The 19,406-nt window shown below is 43.1% G+C and overlaps 1 protein-coding gene and 1 non-coding gene across 10 annotated transcripts in view; both read right to left on the reverse strand.

Moving 5' to 3' along the window:
* The window catches only part of LOC135277257 (ankyrin repeat domain-containing protein 62-like), a 109,396-nt gene that overhangs the window by 55,790 nt on the left and 34,200 nt on the right, over positions 1 to 19,406 (reverse strand). For 8 of the 9 annotated variants that reach the window (XR_010344867.1, XR_010344869.1, XR_010344868.1 and 5 more), the window contains exons 3-9: positions 14,188 to 14,302; positions 13,864 to 14,037; positions 11,202 to 11,308; positions 9,735 to 9,872; positions 7,292 to 7,359; positions 5,925 to 5,978; positions 1,169 to 1,239 (exon numbers count right to left, since the gene is read on the reverse strand). Coding sequence is in view for 4 of the 9 variants with exons in the window: in XM_064383220.1 (XP_064239290.1) it covers positions 1,169 to 1,239; positions 5,925 to 5,978; positions 7,292 to 7,359; positions 9,735 to 9,872; positions 11,202 to 11,308; positions 13,864 to 14,037; positions 14,188 to 14,302 (727 nt within the window). In the remaining 5 variants the exon portion in view is untranslated. Of the gene's footprint in view, positions 1 to 1,168; positions 1,240 to 5,924; positions 5,979 to 7,291; positions 7,360 to 9,734; positions 9,873 to 11,201; positions 11,309 to 11,432; positions 11,577 to 13,863; positions 14,038 to 14,187; positions 14,303 to 19,406 lie in introns of those variants that run through there. The other variant, XM_064383235.1, reaches the window with a different exon arrangement.
* Positions 8,374 to 8,480, reverse strand: LOC135277338 (U6 spliceosomal RNA). Its single transcript, XR_010344958.1, has one exon. It is a non-coding gene; the product is annotated as a U6 spliceosomal RNA (small nuclear RNA).

A 19,406-nucleotide genomic window follows, 5' to 3' on the forward strand; every position in this document is an offset into this window, starting at 1 on the left:
TTTTCATCTGTTAAATGTACACTATGTCTTCTATGCCTTTGACGATTACCAAAATCAAATGAGAAAACATAGAGAAAAACAGTCAGCACTCAGTATCCATCACGAATTGAAAAAATCGACTATGAGGAGGGCAAGATGTTGGTCTATTTTAAGCGCTGGAGTCATCATTATGATGAGTGGATTTACTGGGATAGCAATAGATTACGACCCCTTGAGAGGCCGGCACTAAGAAAAGAAGGGCTAAAAGATGAGGAAGATTTCTTTGATTTTAAAGCAGGAGAAGTTCTGACTCCTTGGACAGACTGTAACTATTACCCTGCCAAGATCGAAGCAATTAACAAAGAAGGAACATTTACAGTTCAGTTTTATGATGGAGTAATTCGTTGTTTAAAAAGAATGCACATTAAAGTCATGCCCGGCCGGGCGCGGTGGCTCACGCCTGTAATCCCAGCACTTTGGGAGGCCGAGGCGGGTGGATCACGAGGTCAAGAGATCGAGACCATCCTGGTCAACATGGTGAAACCCCGTCTCTACTAAAAATACAAAAAAAAAAAATTAGCTGGGCATGATGGCGCGTGCCTGTAATCCCAGCTACTCAGGAGGCTGAGGCAGGAGAATTGCCTGAACCCAGGAGGCGGAGGTTGCGGTGAGCCGAGATCGCACCATTGCGCTCCAGCCTGGGTAACAAGAGCAAAACTCCGTCTCAGAAAAAAAAAAAAAAAAAAAAAAAAAAAAAAATCACAATGGAGAATACATTTTTAATCATGGTATTAGTGACTAGTAATATAAAGTTGCAAATTTTGAACCATCAGCAAAGATTACTCATTTAACATGAACCCAAGTTGGCAGCCATCCCTATTGTTCATAATTTTGATTGCTTGAAATTATAATTCAGTATTTGATGTTTCTTTATTAGTTAGGAGGTTATAAAAAAGGAAAAGTAAACAATATTCAGGAACTTTGGGCTTTACTTTGAAGGGAAAAGATTAGCTGTAAATCACTATGCATTCTGAGAATATTTTAAGATTTATAACCAGGTAAAATGGTTTAAAATTAAATATTATAATCAACTGATTCTAAAAGGACAGTTCAAAGGTAATTTCATTTGAAATATGCTATGTTATGAAAGCAAAGAAAACCAGAAATTTGAAATTAAAGTTTTACATACCTGTTGCTGGTTATTTTCACATCCTTGAAGCTTTTCTTGTTCTCCCTCTGATGTCATTTTTAAGTCTTGTTCTGGTCAAAAAAAATCCATGTATTTCATTAAAATGAACTACTTAGAATAGCTGGATAAAAGCTATAGTCTTTATAAACATAAACTTAAACATTTATTTTTCTTTTATAAAATCAGAGTTTAAATAAAGCTTAATCTGTGGTGGAATATTTGCTTCTTTTTTTATTTATTATACTTTAAGTTGTGGGGTACATGTGCAGAACCTGCAGGTTTGTTACATAGGTGTACATGTGCCATGGTGGTTTGCTGCATCCATCACCCTGTCATCTACAGTTATTTCTCCCAATGCTATCCCTCCCCAATTTCTCCACCCCCTGCTATCCCTCCCCTAGCCCCCAACCCCCCAACAGGCCCCAGTGTGTGATGTTCCCCTCCCTGTGTCCATGTGTTCTCATTGTTCAACAGCCACTTAGGAGAACATGCAGTGTTGTTTAGTTCTTGTGTAAGTTTGCTAAGAATGATAGTTTCCAGCTTCATCCATGTCCCTGCAAAGGACATGAACTCATCGTTTTTTATGGCTGCATAGTATTTCATGGTGTATATGTGCCACATTTTCTTTACTCAGTCTATCATAGATGCGCATTTCGGTTGGTTCCAAGTTGTTGCTATCGTAAACAGTGCTGCAATGAATATAGCGTGCATTTGTCTTTATAATACTACGATTTATAATCCTTTGGGTATGTACCCAGTAATGGGATTGCTGGGTCAAATGGAATTTCTATTTCTAGATCCTTGAGGAATCACCACACTGTCTTCCACAATGGTTGAACTAATTTACACTCCCAACAGCAGTGTAAAAGCATTCCTATTTCTTCACTTCCTCTCCAGCATCTGTTGTCTCCTGACTTTTTAATGATTGCCATTCTAACTGGTGTGAGATGGTATCTCATTACGGTTTTGATTTGTATTTCTCTACTGACCAGTGATGATGAGCCTTTTTTCATGTTTGTTGGCTGCATAAATGTCTTCTTTTGAAAACTGTCTGTTCATATCCTTTGCCCACTTTTTGATTTTTTTTTTTTTCCTTGTAAATTGGTTTAAGTTCTTTGTAGATTCTGGATATTAGCCCTTTGTCAGATTGGTAGATTGCAAAAATTTTTTCCCATTCTGTTGGTTGCGAGTTCACGCTAATCATAGTTTTTTTGTTGTTGTTGTTGTTGTTTTGCTGTGCAGAAGCTCTTAAGTTTAATTAGATCCCATTTGTCAATTTTGGCTTTAGTTGCCCTTGCTTTTGGTGTTTTAGTAATGAAGCCCTTGCCCATGCCTATGTCCTGAATGGTATTGCTTAGGTTTTTTTGAGGGATTTTATGGTGTTAGGTCCTATGTTTACATTTTTAACCCATCTGGACCTAATTTTTGTATAAGTTGTATGGAACAGATCTACTTTCAGCTCTCTGTCTATGGGTAGTCAGTTTTCCCAACACTATTTATTAAATGGGGAATCGTTTCCCCATTGTTTTTGTCAGGCTTGTCAAAAATCAGATGGCTATAGATGTGTGGCTTTATTTCTGAGGCCTCTGTTTTGTTCCATTGGTCTACATCTCTGTCCTGGTAGCAGTACCATGCTGCTTTGATTTAAGGTGGTTTTTTTCCAATTCAGTGAAAAAAGTCAGTGGTAGCTTGTTGGGGAAAAACAAGCAATGGGGAAAGGATTCTCTATTTAATAAATGGTGTTCGGAAAACTGGCTAGCCATGTGCAGAAAGCAGAAACTGGACCCCTTTCTGACACCTTACACTAAAATTAACTCCAGATGGATTAAATACTTAAACATAAGACCTAACACCATAAAAACCTTTGAAGAAAACCTAGGCAAAACCATTCAGGACATAGGCGTAGGCAATGACTTCATGACCAAAACACCAAAATCATTGGCAACAAAAGCCAAAATTGACAAATGGTATCTAAGTAAACTCCAGAGCTTCTGCACAGCAAAAGCAACAATCATTAGAGTGAACTGGCAACCAACAGAATGGGAAAAAATTTTTGCAATCTACCCATCTGACAAAGGACTTATATCCAAAATCCACAGAGAACTAAAACAGATTTAGAAGTAAAAAACAAACCCATTCAAAAGTGGGCAAAGGATATAAACAAACACTTTTCAAAAGAATACATATATGAGGCCAACAAACACATGAAAAAATGCTCATAATCAATGGTCACTAGAAATGTATTCTAAAAGTGTTTTCTTTACGGATGAAATTCAAAAGGAAGCAGTAGAAGTGCAGATACCAGAAGACGCAAATGAAGAGGGAATTGCACTAAGAAAAAGAACCAAATACTGGCTTTTTTACCGATGTCACCAGAATGCTGAGAAATAGTATATTCAGCATATCACCTTATATTTTTCTCCATGATATTATACAAAAGATGTCAGTTTCTCCAAATTCCTGGTCTGCAAACTACACTTGTGTTCAAAACTTGAAACTGTCAACACATGGCTGTGTTATAATTCCACGACAAAGAGAGGGTATGTGTCTGACAGCAGGTTTTAGTTGCTGCTACTATATTTAAGCTTCAAAACATATCCAGAGGAACTTATCAAGGACTTGAATATAAATCAAGTTTTTCCACAAGCAGATAAGAAAGACAATACTTTTCCTCACACATGATCTTTAGGTTTTGACAACTGTGGAAAAATGTTGGCACGTGTACTCATCAGTCTAGATTATTTTCCCTGACCCCTTGTACATAGCTGCTGTAGTTACCAAAAAGTTAGGTAGGATCTTGGTAGATTTGTTCTTTCATATTTGAACACCAGAAGTATGAATCACATCAATAATAAACCTTACAACTCTAAAATGATTCTTTTGGAAAGGATACCACCAAAAAGCTTTTCAAAGTTACATCCATTTTATTTTTTAGTAATCTTAATTGTTAGAATTGATATTACCTTCTTGAAATTCTCACGTTTTAAATTTCTGCAACACCACTTCCTCTGACTCCTCTCCTACATTTCTCTAGCTACTGCTCATTCTCCCTTACCCACGCCCTTTTCCTTTGGAAAATGTTGCTATGCCTAGGGTCCTGTCACTGGCTTTCTTGTCATTATACAACTTCAGCTCATTGAGATCTATGAGTTTGCTTAATAATTATAACAGGATCATTCGATGTTGGCAACTCCTACCTCAGAATTTCATCTCCAGCTAGAAATACCTATTATCCAATTACCTACAAAAAGTATCCTCTATGATTGTTCCATTAAACTCACATTTGTCTTCCTTCTTCCCTACACTTCTCTATTTACCTGAAATTCCCTGTTCCTCTAGTATAGTATAAATGTTAGTGCACAACTTCAAAACTTATAATCTAAGATTTCTCTCTGCCATCTAACATTTTACTTTCAACAATCACTAAACCATATTAACTCCGCCTCTTTTCTGCCTTGAATTTATATTTTCATTGCCACAACAGAAATGTTTATATTTTCTAGTTAAACATGGCCTCTAAATTGATGTCTTTCACAAGGGAAAAAAACCCCTACCAATTATTAATATTTTCTAAATAAAAACTAAGAAAAAAATGAAAAGAGAATAAGGGCAAGAAAAAAATAGATATTTTAAAGTGAATAAACTGAGCTTCTTATATTATTTCACCTGGGGTGGGTGAAAATCTCATAGTAGATTAAGACTAGTGCAACGACTGGTGATAAGGAAACTATAGTTTTGACCATGGCCAAAGTTTTCTTTGTCTCCCAGTCTATGTGGTTACCTTTCATCTACCTTCTAAGTGAGGGGTCAGCAAACTACAGGTCATAGGCCAAATCCAGCCTGCCATATGCTTTTGTACATAAACGTTTTTTGGAGCACAGTCTATCTATGCCTGCTTTCACACTTCAGTGGCAGTGTTTAGTAGCTATGACAGAGACTAAACGGCCTAAAATATTACCTATCTGGCCCTTTACAGAAAAAGCTTATCAATCCTTGCTTTATACAATAACCAGAATGCCCTAATCCTCAAATCTTGTGACTTCCCTTCTGAAAAATTTCTAGTGAATCCCTGCAGCAAACATTGCTGGTTCCCTATCAAGTAGTCATTCCTTATTCTTTCTTGCTGGAGAAATGCAAGTTTACCTGGATATTCATTATCCAATATCCCTCCAAGCTCCAAAAAGAGAAATAATTATTCTAAGCGAATCACAGTAATTACATTTGCTTTTCCAGTGCCAGGTTTAGGAATGAGCAGCTGGTGTAATCAAGCCAATAAAATGTCACAGGAAGTCCAATGCAAGTTTCTGACTTTTCTTCCTTTTCTAAAAGGAACACTTGAAAAAAAGTAACCCTTCCAGCCTTTAATACTCTCTTGTGAGAACGTGATGTTTGAAGCTGTTGCTAAGTAGCCAACCATGAAAGGAGATATCAACAAAACACTGCCAACAGCACAGCTGAAAGAGGGACAAGTGAGATAGGATGGTATTGCTGAACCACCAAAACAGCTTTGGCTCCCATTGTTTCAGCTATTGTTAGTTAGATCATCTAATGTTTGCAGTCACAAGCACTCTAAGAATTTTTCCATGGCCTACGGATAAGATCTATTCATTTCAATATGTTTAAAAAGTCTTTCCTAAGCTTAACTTAGCTAGATATTCAAATCAATCCCAACCACTCTCATATTATACTTTTTTTTGCACTAGCAAAACTGTACTAACTGCTCATAAACTCTGTGAAGTTCCCTCAAGCATCTTACCTTTTGCACTTGCTTTTCCTTTTGGGAAATGTGCAATCTTGTTAGCTGTTCCTTCTGCCAAAAATACAATCTTGTTAGATATTCCTTTTGTCAACCATCATTCTTCGGCTTCTTTACCTGGCAAATGTCTACTCACTCTGCATGCTTACCTTAATCCTACCCATGTTTTATTATAATAACATTTTAGCTAATGGTAACAGAGTGTCTTCTTCTAACAAAATTGATGTTATGACAATTAACTAGCAGATGGAACAAATCTCATGGTAACAAAGTATATATATCTCATTTGATTTCCACTTGCGGGGAATTAAGTCAATACTAGCGAGACCTTGTTGGTATAAGAATATGTAACATGACCTGTGCTTCACAATAAGGAATTTATTTTCTGACTTCACATAGTAGGTATCTTTAAAAAATAATATCCTATTGGTATTGGTACAGTTCTTATGGATGTTTCTTCATGGTACCAGAAAAGTCTCATTGAAATTCTGGTTTTGAAGAGAGTTACCTTTTCAGTGACACAAATCACTCTGTCAGAGTTGACCTCTGAACAACAAAGGTTTGAACTGCAGGGGCCAATTATCTGCAGATTTCCTTCTGCCTCTGCCACCTAAGACAGCAAGATCAATCTCCATCTACTTCCCCCTCCTCCTCAGTCTAGCCAACTTGAAGACTCTCAGGATGAAAAGCTTTATGATGATCCACTTTCCACTGAATGAAAATATATTCTTTCTTCATTATGATTTTCTTTATGTTTCTTTTGCTCTAGTTTATTGTATTAACAATACAGCATATAACACATATAACAATAATTAAGATACAACAAATATGTCTTAATTGACTTTATAATCAATAAGGCTTCCAGTCAACGATAAGCCATTAGTAATTAAGTTACGGGGGAGTTTAAAGTTATACACAGATTTCAAAGTGAATAGGTGACTGACACCCCTAAATCCCACACTGCTCAAAGATCAGCTGTAATATGTATTTACTAAATACAAAGCATTTATTTTACAGATTAGAATATCCAATTTTACAAGTCCAATTCATCAAAGTGACTATAAAGAAAACATACTACATACTAACTTAAAAATCTTTTTTCTTATTTACACAAAAATATCATCTAGAATTTTAGAAAATAAGATAATGAATTGTTTTTTCAGATAATATGGCTTGAGATTATAAAATCGCCTACAAGTAACCTTTTAAATAATTCTGAAATCTAGATTACCAAGAAAGTAATTTAAAAACATACATTCAATTTACACAGTGGTTTTTTTAAACTGCTGTTTTGTGATCACTTCCTTCCTCTTACATTTTTATCTATGATAGGACCATCGAGAGGAATGCACTGTCAGAAGTCTTACCTGGATTGCTATTTTGAAGACTTTTCCATTTCTTGTTTGCTTTATATTCAGAAATTAGTCTGCGAATGCTATGTATAAAAATGTAGTAAATACAATTAGTATTTTAATGCTGATATGAAAAACATTTACCAAATACATTAAATTCTTAGAGTATATCAAACAATATCAGAACTTTATCCCACATACTTTTAGTTTTTAAGCTCTACAAAATTCTTATTAAGTTTCTAATTAACGAAGAAAAAAGTAAAGTACTCATGAAGTGAGGACAGTAAAACTCAGTAAATTAACATGTAAGGTTGACATAATGGAAAACGATCTGACTTGTAAGTCCTAGCTCTGTAACCAACATGTATTTGTTCTTGGACAAGTTCCTTCTCTTAGACTCAATGTCTTCTTCTAAAGAATGAAGGTTTTGCTACCTTATTCACTAGGTTGTTATAAATGTTTAATAAAATAACATTTTAATGTGCTCAGAGAAATAGTAAAGCAAAGGAATAATTTATTCTTGAACTTTATTGTTGAAATTATTTTGGAATTACAAATGAAACCCAATGTGTAGTTTCCCATATGTCTTAACATTAAAATGTTGTGATCTTCTGAAAATGTTGTTAAGCCTTAATTTTGCTTATTAGTTGTTCTATTATCTGTGGCTTATGATTCAGGACATCTCAATTATTTCATAGTTTGTGTTTGTAACTAAATTTATTAATAAATAGATTGTCTCATTAGAATAGATAACATGACTTTAACTCTGAGCCAGCAGATCTTTGTTAGGATGATGCTTTCTCTCCATGGTCATCTAAAACTGACATGGAAGACAAAAACTCTAATTTTTTCAAGTTTCATGAAGGAAATGTAAGTGAGTATTTTCTCATTTCTGAGATACATACTACCAATATATTCGCACACAACACACCATGGGTTACTCAGCTCCATTCTCATTTCATAAATTACCTTATAACAATGTTTTTGTAATGAAAATGCATAATTTCACTATTGGCTAGCACCTGTTTTGCTCTGACTCACACTGTTTTCTGGGAACTTGCCAGAAAACTAGTCAGATTACCTTTTTTGTAACTGTGTGAAATATGGAATGTTTCACAGATTAGTGTGACATGCTTATGTAGGAGCCATGCTAACTTTCTCTGTATTGTTCCAGATTTAGTATATGTGCTGCTGAAGCAAGCACAAAGCCCTACTTTTATAAATGGGTGCTGATGAATCATGGATGAAGCTTGGCTCTGTTCAGTCCAACTCACCTACCTAAGACTCAAGTCATTCTGATAATGGCTTCCTATGAGGTAGAATTTGAAGATATTTTAAAAACTTGAGGTAGAGAAGCAAGTAGCTTGGGAGATTTTTATTATCGAAAACAGATTCTTTGAGGGGCCAGCCACAAGTTGGTGCCCACTGCTCTGGGAAAGGATAACATGGGACCTTCCGCTATCTAAGAAAAGCTGCTACATAAGATATAAAGGGGCTTGGGGTAAAAATCTGGTAGCAAAGAAGAAAAAACTTTGATATCTTTCTGCAACACTATCTGAACATCTCTAATAGCTTAGAACTATCCCAACTAATATTTGCTGGAAAGAAGACAAACAAGGGACTCAAAGAATAACTTACCATCAATATCTAGGATTCCAGGCTAGGATGTGGGCTCCACATGAGATTTTGAGTATGGGAGGAAGGGTCAATTTGCTCACTATGTGTGTGGGTAAAGCTAGGATGTCTAGAAGCCAGAGCAGGGTACTGGTGCTTTGGAAACAATGGCCGAGCATATAAGCATATTTATGTGAACTACAAGTTGTGACTTGGAAGCCTATGTATAGATTACTATAAAGAATGAGGGATCTAAATCAGAAGGGGCATTCTTGTGGCAAAGGTCAATCTTTACTGGACTGCAGGAGTAGTTTCAATGACAAAAACCAGTTAACAGAATCCATGGGAACAACAGAATAATTAGAATATCCTCCCCTTTCCACTCCTACTGACTTGTAAAACATGATTGTCTTCTTTGAACTTAGGGGACCTCTTAGGTTCTTGAAAAATTCAAGGTAGAGGGTATAGAAGACAGCTCCCAGGAGATAGTCCAACATTTTCTGATAAACTGGACATTTCAAGACTCAAATAACTAATTATAAAAATCAAAGATGTGAAACTATTTTATCCCATGCACAGGGGTTATACTTGGAATGAAATGGAAAACATTAGGATCCTTAAGCATAAAAGTCTTTAAGAGTCTTGAGTTAAGGAATCCTGCACTCATTGCTACTTCTAACTAGTCTAGTCTTATGCTTGATTTCCGGCTGATGAAGTGGACTAACTCACGGCCACTCCAAACCTATCTGAACCAAACTATGAAATCTCACCTGATGGATAAGATGTAATGGTTACAATTATTTTAAGCCTCAATTTACTGTTCAGTGGCCTTTTAAACACTTACTCTTGAAAGTTATAAGCAACAGCATAGTCTTCCGCTGCCCATCCAGATATATCTTGGAAAACGACATCAATATTGTGCTGAAGAAGCTGGTCGACTATACTTGTTGATCCATTACGAGCAGCAAGTATGAGGGCTGTTCTAAAATAACAGAGAGATAATTTCATGTTTAGGAACTTTAGCAAAGTTACATTAAAAACTATATTTATATACTTTACCAATTTAATATCTTGTCTGACCATGTAGAATTAACCAATTATATATACTAATAAACAGAAGCATCATGGGTGCTCAAGGGTTCATGTTTGTAAATTGCAACCAAAGCCAAAAGGAAGGGACAAGAAAGCCTCTTGTCCCACTGGGATATGACACAGAAGAAGTTGCTAAAATAAAGTCCTTTGATGAGCAGGATACTATGCTCAGGTCACTTATCTAAAGTAGCTAAACATTTAAGTGATGAATTATCCATTTCTTCCCTAGTCTGATATATAGTAATTCAAAATCAGCTTGGGGTAAGTAAGAGCTATCTGTAGGTTTAAAACAATAAAAATAATGCTAATAATAGCCACAATAGTTTCAGTTAATACTACTCATAATCATGTGCGAGGCACTAAATTAAATATACACATTACTCATAAACAACCACCATTGAAAGAGATATTATTTTCTCTTTTTCACATAGAAAAACATACTTAGTGATAAGCAATGTTCCCAAGGTCACACATCTAGCAAGTAGAAAAGCGACAAATTAAACCCAGTCTTGGGTGAATCTAAAGCTTATCCTTTTTTTTCCTCATTGTCAGCCACCCATGGCTTGTATTCATGAAAATAAAAGTTTATCCATTTAAAGCTATCTTTTTTCCCTCTGCCCATACTAATTAAAAATAACATAAAAATACGCTAGAAGTAAAAAGAAGAAAAAAACCCAATGAACCCACAGTATCTTGCAACAGCAATTAACAGTCACTCAGGAATAATCTAACATTAAGATTCTTGAGAGAAAGCAAGCTAAAGCGAAGTCATGCAAAAGACAAAATGATTTTCAACTCTAATTTATCTTTAACATAGTATTTTTAAAGGAAAAGTATGTAAGAAGCAGAGGTTAAAACTACTATAAGAGAGTTAAGAAATTTCAATATTGAGTCAAAGTAAACTACAAGTTGAAGTCCACACTTTTAAAACAAATAAAACCAATATGAAATCCCTTTAGTTAATGTAAGATCATATGACTCAAAATATCAGCTCATCTGTCAACAGTCAACATAATAAGAGAAGATGAATCCTACAATACAGACTTTTTATGTTGCCCAGTGTAAATAATTGTTTACCTGATGATTTGTGTTGATATTTCTCTCTCTATATCAATAATAATAAGTTAATCTTATCAATTTAATATTTCTGATGAGTGACTGTTACCACTCTAGAACAACACTCAGGTTTAAAAATGAACAACAAAAAAAACTATCATACCTTTGAAAATTATCTATTGCAGTTAAATCTGGTTTTTTCTTCAACAAAAATGCCACCATTCGCTCTTTTTTCCTATTTATGGCAAGTAAAAGTGACGTAAGTTCACCCTGTAAAGCAGCAAAAACAATTTATAATTCACAAAATTACATATTTCTCAACTGAACTGAAAACCTTATGTAAGATCCTATGAACTTAAATGTCTGAAGTAGAAAGTAAATAAAAAGCAATCACTTCCTTCTCACTCCACTGTGCTTCCCCACATGCTGTTCCTTCCCTCTCAGATACCCCTCCTAGGGTGCCTGGAAGGCACAGTAGCAGACTGGAGCACATATGCCTCACATAAAGGGGTAACCTCTGCACAGCATACTGAACAGTGATATGAGCTCAAGGGAATTCAGATGTGATCCTTTAAGAGAAGCCTGAAATCCAGATCTGTGTATGAGTCATCTGAATTTTACATGCTGACACATCTTATGGAGGTAAACTAAACTAAATCTATGGGGCACATTTAGACTTCAGACCTTGTGTTTTCATCTTTGCTATGAATGTATTTTTAAATAGTTGTATGTAAAGCAAATACTTGCATGTAAAATATTTCCTTTTAGTTTCAGATGTTTTACCAAAAACCTCAAGCCCAAAAATGCAATAAAAATTGCCATTAAGATTCATAATTGCCACTTCAAGAACTTTTCCAGCATTCATTCATTTACATTCTATTTGTATTTAACTTTCCCAACTCATTTAAAAAATAGATAATTAGTTCACAGGACTGCTGTAACTAAGTTACTGAAAGAATACCTATCTGTATTCTTACTAACTTCATGGTTTTCAGTGTTTAAAACTGCCATCCTAACCATGCCAAAACTCTACAAATCTAATTACTTACTGAGATAGTCCATAATACAGCTTCAACTTTTAAAAAAGGTGAAAAATTTGCTACTATTCTAATGGGAGAACCTGCTTATAACAATGATTTCTTGACCTACTCGCCTGAATGACAACTAAGAGACAAAAAACCCTGAAAGGGTCAGCCTCTGCTTATTAAAAACTATCTCAAAGCAATTTCTAAAGACCTTCTGAATGGCGGTGAACATTCAATGGTGTCAAGGAAAAGGTATTATTCCGTAAGCTATTAAGATGTTGCAAATAATATTCGTTTGAACTTCCCACCCACAGAGGTAGAGAAAGATAAAAGTCAAGCTAATATTCAAAGAAGGAATTTAAAGGAAGTATTTATAGTGCCTATGAAACTCCGAACTCTTTAGAAATTTCTTAGGTTTTTGAGATAGGGAAATTTCTATTACACTTATCTGTTCAGTTGGTTCTTACCCAGAAGTGTATCAGAACATCAAGGAATTTTGTGGTTGTAGCCGCTGCTGCTGCTGTTGCTAAAGACAGAGTCTCACTCTATTAACCTGGCTAGACTCCAACTTCTGGGCTTAAGCAATCCTCCCACTTCAGCCTCCCAAGTAGGTGGGACTACAGCCATGCACCACAAGGCCTAGCTTCAAGGAAATATTCTTAAACATCCATTTCCAGGCTTTAATAGATTTACTATATCAAAATCTTCAGGAGAGAGCTGAGACTTGTAGATTTCGTTTTACTGTCCCCAGGTTACAGTGATGCACAATTCTAGCTGAGAACCAGTGCAGTAGACAATCACTTCAGTCTCATCTCTCACCCAAATGACTAATTCCCTTTATCATTTAGGGATTTGGCCAAAAAGAAGAAAGAGTAAGAGACAGAGTCATTCACTATACACACCATTCAATTTTCCTGTCTAGGGTGAAACGGACTAGTAAACTCAAAATCCAACTTGATTTTGCTATTTGTAACTCCTCATCTCCCATCTTCCATCAAGATATTCTAGATTTGAGAGGGCAATTTAGATGCTTATCTAAGTGACTCTTTCGGCCAGAATAGAATAATATCCATTAATTATGTGTTCTTCCCTCTGCTGAACTGCTTCCTACTTCATCAGCACCCATTCATGCCAATCTGGTTTCCTCAGAGTCCTACCAAAATTGATCTTGAGGCAATTTTACAACTCACTCTCCCAAACTAAGACTTATTATTCCCCAAACTGAAGAGAACCTTGTCTAGACACATACACTGGAAACAAACAAAAAAGACAAAACCCTCTTCTCAGTATTTGTCCTCATTGCCTAATGTCCAAATCAGCATGCATATTTCTGATGGCTGTTCTTTACCCTGTCCAACCTTTCCCTCTTGTGCCCTTGACCAAGAGCAATCAATTGCTCTCACATAAATTATTTTTTGGGGGAAAAACTGTCAACAGCAGCAAGGATTATATTGATTGTAAAATACTTTAATTTTCTTTGAGATTTAAGGGCAAATTTTGCTTTTCTGGGTCACCTTATGCTAATCAGAGGGGAAAAAAAACTTGGGTGGAAAAATGTTTTAAAGTATTACCTTTCACAAATTCTGTTTTCACAAATATTTGTAAGTGCATATGCTGCATCCTCTAGTGCTTTAAAAGCTTCCATATTTATAGGAAAATCTTAGATAATTACATTATTTAAAAATATCTTCACTTAGGGAGTACTTGAGCTTCCAAATATAGAAAACTGACCCTTACATACGTCAATGGTAAAACAAATACACTTGAAATACTTTGAAAAGAACACCGGTTGATCTATACCTGGCTTCTTGCTTCGATATCTGCACCATATGCAAGCAGTTTTCCTGCCATTGATATATTCTCATTGTCAATGGCATAGTGCAGGGCAGTGTTGCCGTACATATCTGTAATATTTGGATTGGCGCCATGTTCCAGGAGGATGGATGCACAAACCTCTTTCTGACATTGTACAGCCTGTCAGTATTAGACCAAGAAATAGATTGTAAATTCTAGGAAATTTTCCACCTGATTCAACAACTAGTTATATTCCAATGAGATTAATTCATTTTATTCTGTGATTTTAAATTAAATCCATTCCATGCTGAAAAAGTTGACACCATATACCTTGATCAGAGCTGTCCTGTTTTCACTGTCAGTGAGGTCAAGCTGGCATTTTCTGGCCACCAAGTGAGTTACCACTCCTGGATGGCCATGGGCACATGCCCAATGTAGAGCAGTCCTATTAGAGTGAGAGGACATTTCAGGCAATTGTAGTGCACTATCCCAAAACAAACAATGATACATTTAACTGTAAACATCAAATAGTATGTTATCCCTCTGCCTTAAAAACTAATAGTTACTTTGCTGTGAAGAAAGTTCAATCTTTGTTAGCAATTATTACCCACCACATTAATGAAAGAGCAGGTTGCTTCATAGAAAGGGCTTAGCCTTTGGATTCAGTTCAATTTGGGCTTGATTCCTACTTTAAGCTCTGTCACTCATTCACTGCTAGTGAGCCCTTATGAGCCTCAATTTTCTCATTAGTAAAATACAGATGAGAATAGTAGCTATCTCCCAGTGTGATGCTTACATGAGAATCTATACAAAGCATTTACAACAGTTCTCAGCACAAATAACCGCTCAATAATCGTAAAGCATTACTACTTACAAAACCATTTTAATTAAGTAAAATATTACAATTATACCTACTTTGAAATATGTTTTAAGGATTAGAGGTATCACTGTATTTCAACTAAGAAGCTCATTTTGTCACATTTTAACATTTCTGACTTTGGAATCCTGCTTATAATCCTACCCCCGTCCAGAGACACAGGACCCCTGGCACATATCCCTGTCCACAGACCCTGGACCCCGGCACTTCCCCTGTCCAGAGACCCAGGCCCCCGGCACCTACTCTGTCCAGCGACCCAGGACCACTGGCACCTCCCCCCTGTCCAGACATCCAGGCCCCAGGCACCTATCCCGTACATGCGCCCTGGAGCCCAACACCTACGCCTGTCCAGAGACACAGTACCCCCGACGCCTACCCCTATCCGGAGACCCAGGCACCCTGGCACCTGTCCCTGTCCGGAGGCCCTGGACCACGGCACCTACCCAGGCTCAGCCCCCCGGCATCTATTCCTGTCCAGAGACGCAGACCCCCGGCACCTACCCCTGTCCAGAGACCCAGGACCCCGGCACCTACACCTGTCGAGAGACCCAGGACCCCGGCACCTGCCCCTGTCCAGAGACCCAGGCTCCCTCGCACGTACCCTTGTCCAGAGACACAGGCCCTCTGGCACCTTGCCCTGTCCAGAGGCCCTGGACCCCGGCACCTATCCCTGTCCAGAGACCCAGGCCCTCCGGCACCTGCCCCTGTGAGGAGGCCCTGGACCCCGGAACCTTCCCCTGTCCAGAGACCAAGGCCCCCCGGCACCTGCCCCTGTCCAGAGACCCAGGCCCCCCGGCACCTGCCCCTGTCGAGAGACCCAGGCCCCCTGGCACCTACACCATCCAGAGACCAAAGCCCCCCGGCACCTACCCATGTCCGGAGACCCAGGACCCCCGGCACCTGCCCCTGTCCGGAGGCCCCAGATCCCGGCATCTACCCAGGCTGAGCCCCCCAGCACCTATCCCTGTCCAGAGATGCAGGCCCCCCAGCACCTACCCCTGTCCAGAGACCCAGGACTCCGGCACCTACACCTGTTCAGAGACCCAGGACACCGGCACCTGCCCTTGTCCAGAGACTCAGCCTCCCCCGCACCTGCCCCTGTCCAGAGGCCCTGGACCTCGGCACCTACCCAGGCCCAGTAACCCTGGCACCTACGCCCGTCCAGAGACCCAGGACACCCGGCACCTACCCCTGTCCAGAGACCCAGGACCCCCGGTACTTAGCCCTGTTCAGGGGCCCTGGACCCCAGCACCGACCCTTGTCCAGAGACCCAGGCCCCCTGGCATCTACCCTTGTCCAGAGACCCAGGCCCCCCGGCACCTAGCCCTGTCCTGGACCCCGGCACCTACCCCTGTCCAGGGGCCCTGGACCTGGGATCTGCCCCTGACAAGAGACCCAGGCCCCCCGGCACCTACCCCTGTCCAGAGGCCCTGGACTCCGGCACCTACCCCTGTCCAGAGACCCAGGCCCCCCAGCACCTACCCCTGTCCAGAGACCAAGGCCCCCCAGCACCTACAGTAGTCCAGAGACCCAGGCCCAAGGCACCTACATCTGTCCAGAGATATAGGTGCTCCCGCATCTGCCCCTGTCAAGAGACACATGCCCTCGGCACCTGAACATGTTCAGATGCCCTGGACCCTGGCACCTGCCCCTGTCCAGATACCCAGGCACCCTGGTCCCTGCACCTGTCCAGAGACCCAGGCCCCTCGGCACCTACCCCTGTCCAGAGACCTAGGCCCCCCGGCACCGACCCCTGTCCAGACACCCAGCCCCGCCGGCACCTTCCCCTGTCCAGAGACCCAGGACACCGGCACCTACCCCTGTCCAAAGACCCAGGCCCCCGGGCACCTACTCCTGTCAAGAGACCTAGGTGCCCCGCCACCTGCCTCTGTCCAGAGGCCCTGGACCCCAGCACCTACCCAGGCACAATCTCCCCGGGACCTACCCCTGTCCAGAGACCCAGGCCACCCAGCAACTAGCCCTGTCCAGAAACCCTGGACCCCAGTACCTACCCCTGTCCACAGACCCAGGCCCCCCGGCACCTACCCCTGTCCAGAGACACAGGCCCCCGGCACTTACCCCATCCAGAGACCCAGGACTCCTTGTACCTATCCCTGTCCGGAGACCCAGGTCCTAGGCACCTACCCCTGTCCAGAGGCCCTGGACGCCGGCACGTATCACTGTCCAGAAACCCAGGCCCCCCGGCACCTACCCAGGCCCAGGCCCCCGGCACCTAACCTTGTCCAGAGACCCAGGCCCCTCGGCACCTGCCCTTGTCCAGAGGCCCTGGACCCTGGCAACTACCCAGGCCCAGGCCCCCCAGCACCTACCCCTGTCCAGAGACCCAGGACCCCGGCACCTACCCCTGTCCACAGACTCAGGACCCCCGGCACCTAGTCCTGTCCAGAGACCCAGGATCCCTGCACCTACCCCTGTCCACAGACCCAGGCCCCCTGGCACCTACCCCTGTCTAGAGACCCAGGCCCCCCGGCACCTACACCTGTCAAGAGACTCAGGCCCCCCGGCACCTACCCCTGTCCAGAGACCCAGTACACCATCACCTACCCCGTCCAGAGACCCAGGACCCCCACCACCTACCCCTGTCCAGAGACCCAGTACACCATCACCTACCCCGTCCAGAGACCCAGGACCCCTGGCACCTAACCCTGTCCAGAGACCCAAGCCCCCGGCGGCTACTCTGTCCAGAGGCCCTGGACCCCGGCACCGACCCCCGTCGAGAGACTCAGGCCCCCAGCACGTACCCCCGTTCAGAGGCCCAGGCCCTCGGCACCTGCCCCTTCCAGAGACCCGGGTCCCCCGGCACCTACCCCTGTCCAGAGACCCAGGCCCCCGGCGGCTACTCTGTCCAGAGGCCCTGGACACCGGCACCGACCCCCATCCAGAGACTCAGGCCCCCAGCATCTGCCCCTGTCCAGAGGCCCTGGACCCCGGCACGTACCCAGGCCCAGGCCCCCCAGCACCTACCCCTTTCTAGAGACCCAGGCCCCTCGGCCCCTACCCCTGTCCAAACACCCAGGCCCCCCGGCACCTGCCGCTTTCCAGAGGCCCTAGACCCTGGCACCTACCCCTGTCCAGAGACCCAGGGCCCTGGTACCTACCTTGTCCAGAGATCCAAGACCCCTGGCACCTAACCTTGTCCAGAGACCCAGGCCACCGGCACCTACCCCTGTCCAGAGGCCCTGGACCCCGGCACCTACCCAGGCCCAGGCCCCCAGCACCTACCCTCTCTAGAGACCCAGGCCCCTCGGCCCCTACCCCTGTCCACACACCCAGGCCCCCCGGCACCTGCCGCTTTCCAGAGGCCCTGGACCCCGGCACCTACCCCTGTCCAGAAACCCAGGCCACCTGGCACCTACCCCTGTTCAGAGACCCAGGCCCCCGTCAACTGCCCCTGTCCAAAGACCCAGGCCCCCCGGCACCTGTCCCTGTCCAGAGACCCAGGACTCCCGGCACCTAACCCTGTCCAGAGACCCAGGTCCCCAGCACCTACCCCGTCCAGAGTCTCTGGATACCGGCACTTACCCGCATTCCGAGACCCAAGCCCCCGGCACCTGCTCCTGCCCAGAGAACCAGGCCCCCTGGCAACTGCCCCTGTCCAGAGGCTGTGGACCCCGGCACCTGCCCCTGTCCAGAGGCCCTCAACCCTGCCACCTACCCAGGCCCAGGCCCCCCAGCACCGACCCCTGTCCAGAGACCCACGGGCCCCGGCACCTACTCCTGTCCAGAGACTCAGGCCCCCCGGAACCTACCCCTGTCCAGAGACCCAAGCCCCCGGCACCTACACTTTCCAGAGACCCATGACCCCGGCTCCTACCGCTGTCCAGAGTCTCAGGCCCCTGGCACCTACCACTGTTCAGAGGCTCTGGACCCCGGCACCTAGCAACGTTCAGAGACCCAGGCCCCCGGCATATGCCCATGTCCAGAGATCCAGGCCCCCAGGCACCTGCCTCTGTCCAGACGCCCTGAACCCCGGTACGTACCCAGGCCCAGGCCTCCCGGCACCTACTCCCATCCAGAGACCCAGGAACCCTATCACCTACGCCTGTCCAGAGACCCAGGCCCCTGGCACCTACCCTGTCCAGAGACACTGGACTCCAGCACCCACCCCTGTCCGGAGACCCAGGCCCCTCGGCTCCTACCCTTGTTCAGAGACCCAGGCCTCCCAGCACCTGCCCCTGTCGAGAGGCCCTGGACCCTAACACCTACACAGCCACAGGCCCCCCGGCACCTACCCCTGTCCAGAGACCCAGTACACCGTCACCTACCCCGTCCAGAGACCCAGGACCCCTGGCACCTAACCCTGTCCAGAGACCCAGGCCCCTGGCGGCTACTCTGTCCAGAGGCCCTGGACCCCGGCACTGACCCCTGTCCAGAGACTCAGGCCCCCAGCACCTACCCCCGTTCAGAGACCCAGGCCCTCGGCACCTGCCCCTTCCAGAGACCCAGTCCCCCCGCACCTACCCCTGTCCAGAGACCCAGGCCCCTGTCACCTACCTCTATCCTGAGATCCAAGCCCCCCGGCACCTGCCCCTGGCCAGAGACCCAGACCCCCCGCACCTATCCCTGTCCAGAGACCCAGGCCCCCGGCACCTTGCCCTGTACAGAGGCCCTGGATCCCGGCACCCACCCAGGCCCAGGCCTGGATAAATTG

The sequence above is a fragment of the Aotus nancymaae genome, unplaced genomic scaffold, assembly GCF_030222135.1.
Source record: "Aotus nancymaae isolate 86718 unplaced genomic scaffold, 86718_ANA_hifiasm-v0.15.2.pri h1tg000003l, whole genome shotgun sequence".
NCBI lineage: Eukaryota > Metazoa > Chordata > Mammalia > Primates > Aotidae > Aotus > Aotus nancymaae.